The following is a 4,477-nucleotide window of genomic DNA, read 5'->3' on the forward strand; positions in this document are numbered from 1 at the left end:
GCCTTCAAACAGATTGTGCAGTGAGGTGATTGTTGCTCCAAGTCTGAGGTTCAAAAACCTAACCAGTTCCAGAAAACTGAAGAAACAGTGTTTTTTTTGAGAAATAGATCCTCTCTGCTAGCTGTCATGTTGTCTTGTCGTGTACCAAGTGTCTTGAGGGACAGGTGGGGTGACCTCTGAACTACAGAAGCCCTAAAGAGTGCACTGGTGGGAAAAAAAAAATCCCAATTTTCCCAAAATAAAATCTCTATAAATGGCAAATCTGAATTAATTGATWCGATYGATTTGTCACCCAACTCTAGTTTAAGACAGACTCTCCTTCATCTTTGAGCTGGTTCAGTCCAACTCGTACACTTCTACTAGTACCACCAGGAAGCTGACTCTGGGTCTCCTGTTGTAAATGTTATGTGCCTGTCATAGCATTACAGTCTGCAGTAAGACTGTATGTCAGTTTTAAACTTGTGTTTTTAACATATTTTGCTTCGTTTTTTATAACATAATCAGGCATCACACATGTATATTTGTTCTAAATTTGGGGTGCACCGATAAACTGTCTGGACAATTTATTAATAATCTTATTTTTCGGAGATCTGCCATTACTTGGATAAGATCGGYGGAAAAGATCGGCTTCTCTTTTACCAAGGACTGAAAACAGACAGTTACAACAAGYTTGTATTGTTTCAAGGGTATTGTTCAGTGTTTTCAATCAAATAAGCTTGGAACATTGAAGGTGTATTGTGAMCTTATAATACCCGACAATGTCAGTTATTTGAAAAATCAGAATGGACAGGTCAGACTTCTGGCCAGAAAACTGTAATCAGTGCACCCCTGTTAGAAACTGTTATTGATAAAAGTTTATTTTTTAATGTCTGTTTCTTTTTTTTTTTTGTGTGTGACTGATGTTGTTGATGTCAAGCAACCGTACGCCACGAGCAAAACATCCGTGTTAAAGCAAGTTCAACTGGAAACTCTTACCACAGTGATGCTGCTGGTTTACTGTGAAGCTAACAGCAGGATGGGCTGTGTGTGTGTGTGTGTGTGTGTGTGTGTGTGTGTGTGTGTGTGTGTGTGTGTGTGTGTGTGTGTGTGTGTGTGTGTGTGTGTGCGTGTGCGTGCGTGCGTGCGTGCGTGCGTGCGTGCGCGCACAGGAACGTGTGTGAAACAGCTCAGCGGAGAGAGGGGTTTGGGTCAGGAGTGTGTTTTTTGGGGGGAAAGGATTGGCTGGCATCTGCGAGAGGGGAGTAAGCCTGTGGTTAGGGAAGGTGGGGTGGGGGTAGGGGTTAGGAGTCTGTTTACAAAAGCCTGAGGGGGAGATTTTAAGCCCGCTGAAGAGGGAGAGATGTTTGGATATTTAAAAGGAGGACACAGGGGAGTAGAGAAATGTAGTTAATGAACAAAGGTGAGGAGTTACACCCAGACTGACTGACTGAGCTGAGGAGGAACAGGAGCAACAGCTCTGCATGGAAAGTAGTCGGTGTGGGAGACAGTGTTATACATGTGTTAAAAGATGTCCAGCACAAGGGAAAGACATCGATTTTGTTCTTTTTCCTCTGGTACCAGAATTTGAGGAGCAGCTGTACGACCCCAAGCTGACCGGTCAGACGTTCCGCCATCCGTCCTCCCAGAGCTCCGACGACACGTCGACATCACTCAGCCGCTCGCCCGTCTCACTCAACAACAAGAGACCTGACTTCATCTTCCTGGTAAACACACACACACACACACACACACAAACACTGCTCACACACACAAGTTCAACTCACGAGTGTGATTATCTGAAGTTGTACAAACTGTATGTTCTCATGAAGACCAGACAGAAGATTACTAGCTTTGTTGTTTCTAAGACTCCATATCAGAAAAGCTGACATCATCCACCTTCACTCGTCCACCCGTCCATTGCAACCCACAGTCCTTTTGGATCTATTTTTCCTTTAAACTTAGTCATTGTTAGATATCTACTGCATAATTTAACCATTTTCTTCCCCTCACCATGCAAACATGTGAAATCTTTATTTTCTCTCCATCCTTTTGATTTATCTTTTCTGTCAAGAAAAACTTGAATAAACAGGTTCTGCCTCAAATTTAGAAATTTGAAATTAAAACGTGTGTTTGTCATCGAGGCTATAAACAGACATGACATGAGCCCATGCTGGTTATTTCATGTTCAAAAGGTTCAGATTCTCTAAAGAAATACGTGTTGATTTATGTGCTTTTTGACTGATATACACGTGCACATAAGCTGGAAAAACTATATTCAATGAAAGGTGGGGACATAGAGTAAAATGTCAATAAAAAGCAGAATGCACCAATTTGAAAAGAAAATCATAGGCATCCGCATTTTGATCACAATAGAGCATAGTAATCATGTTAAATGCTGAGACATAAAACTACTTTGCATATGAAAACAGCAACGCCTCTTTTGACAGTGTTTTGTGACATACAAAGACTTTGATTTGTCCGACCACAGRACAGTTATCCATTTTGCCTCCATCCATTATAAATGAACTAATTTCTAACTTTTTAAAAGCCCTGTCAATTTTTTTAAAGATAGGTTGTGGATTCACACTACTTGCAGCTTCGCTTTGCTTTGCCACCATTTGTGACCTACCTGGATTTACACTGCGTCCGCTCYGCTGTGAAACCCAGAGGTGCTCCGARAAGCATGCCCKGGAAGGATGAGTGGTATAAAATACTGTAGTTCTTCATTTCCAAAGGCACACAGTAGTGTTAAATCAACACCAATAGTGTTAATTTGCTGTGTTGGTCCACTCTCACATCCTTTGCCCTGACCAATGCTTCTACTACGACTTGAGCAAGAAGACATGACAATAGATTTCAGAATAAAATACACATTTTGTTTATATAATGTGGATAGGCATAGCCATAAATGATACACCATATAATAAATATATCCATGTGTATATACTGCACAATAAATATACAAATATATACCTGTATTTATTAATATAAGTAGGATTTTGAGAAAATTTGAACTCTTTTCAGTGAATTATTTTGAAAATAAGGATGTTGTGCTTGTTTATATTTCCTGTTGGTGCGGTATGATCTTTGTACACTGCCTCCGCACTTAATCTGAAAATCTACTCTGGTCAAATTATCGCAGATGACCGTGTACTCGCCGCCACCCTGTGGATGTACTGTAAATGCTGTTGTTGACTATAAACAGCTTGTTTTCACTGTGGAGTTTGTGCCGTGAAGGAACTGTGCAAACGCAGTGTAAATCTTGGATAAGCATGCCTCTCTGATGGTATACGGGTGCATTAGAGTCTATGGCARAGACRGCTTACACATYTGGAAGGGCACCATCGATGCAGAACAGTGTACACAGGTTTTAGGATAACAAAAAAGCATAAAGCAAAAAGTAAAAAGAGTTTGTTGAACAGAATCCTTCATCAGACAAGAATGRAGCATTTCCTCCACAAACCCAGCTGCTTTCCTTGGTTCTTAATTGTTTACAGACGATGCTTCACAGTGGTAAACACCTTKCCCCAACAATTCTGGGACATGTTGCTGCCATTAAATAAATAAATAATTATTATTTYCAGAAATGTTTCTTTAGTTTTAATGTTGGCTRTGTTCACATTGTTTCATTATGAATTAAATACGGGGTTGAGATTTGCTTTTGTTTACATTTTACACAGTCTAGGTTCAGGAATTAGAGTTGCAGATACAAGAATATAAAAGTGTTTTTAGGCGTAAAGACGTGTTTTAAAAGTTTGTCCACATGAACTTCCCTTGATACGTAAGAATCAGGATTTAAAAGTCAAGGACACTTTGGAGGAGCTGTAGTGCCTGCTGATTGGATGTTGTACAACTTCATATTGGCTTCCYCTTGACTGAGCGAGCGCTCCAGTTTTTTTAAAAACTTTAATCAGCAGCACAATGGAGCGTGATTATTCCAACAAAACGACAGCTCAAAGTTGTGACAAAAACGCMTCATCGTGTTTGGTATAATCTCTTGGAGACAAAAGGCGGAATCCAAATTACCCAAAATCTGTCGCAGCGCACGTCCCACCCACCCGTTCAGATGTGTCAGATTTAGTCATTATATTTTTCTCACTCTCAGCACAATTCTATAAACAGATGTCAAACGACTCAGTGTCGTCCAGATAGAAATATTATTCACAGAACTGAAACAGCAGGTCAGGTCGGTGCTTTCAGCTCCTGCACATGGGAGCAGAACTGCTTGATATAAACAAAAAAATGACATGAATGTGTAGATTTAAAAAGATTGTACAGTCATGGCCAGAAGTTTTGAGAATGATTCAAATGTTAATTTTTACAAAGTCTACTGCTTCAGTTTTTATAATGGCAATTTGCACATATTCCAGAATGTTATAAAGCGTGATCAGCTTAACAGCAATTAATTGCAAAGTCAATATTTTCCTAGAAAATGAACTTCAAGGAGAGAAATTCCATTGTTGCCAAAAAGGCTCCAGGGCGTCCAAGAAAGACCAGC

The 4,477-nt window shown here is 40.0% G+C and overlaps 1 protein-coding gene across 1 annotated transcript in view; it reads left to right on the forward strand.

The window, feature by feature from the left end:
- Nucleotides 1-4,477, forward strand: part of nhsl2 (NHS-like 2) — a gene marked incomplete in the record, with an annotated part of 202,245 nt that overhangs the window by 160,458 nt on the left and 37,310 nt on the right. Inside the window, 1 exon segment of the mRNA XM_014018260.1 lies at nucleotides 1,561-1,703. Coding sequence (XP_013873714.1) covers nucleotides 1,561-1,703 — 143 coding nt within the window.

The sequence above is a fragment of the Austrofundulus limnaeus genome, unplaced genomic scaffold, assembly GCF_001266775.1.
Source record: "Austrofundulus limnaeus strain Quisiro unplaced genomic scaffold, Austrofundulus_limnaeus-1.0 Scaffold188, whole genome shotgun sequence".
Classification (NCBI taxonomy): domain Eukaryota; kingdom Metazoa; phylum Chordata; class Actinopteri; order Cyprinodontiformes; family Rivulidae; genus Austrofundulus; species Austrofundulus limnaeus.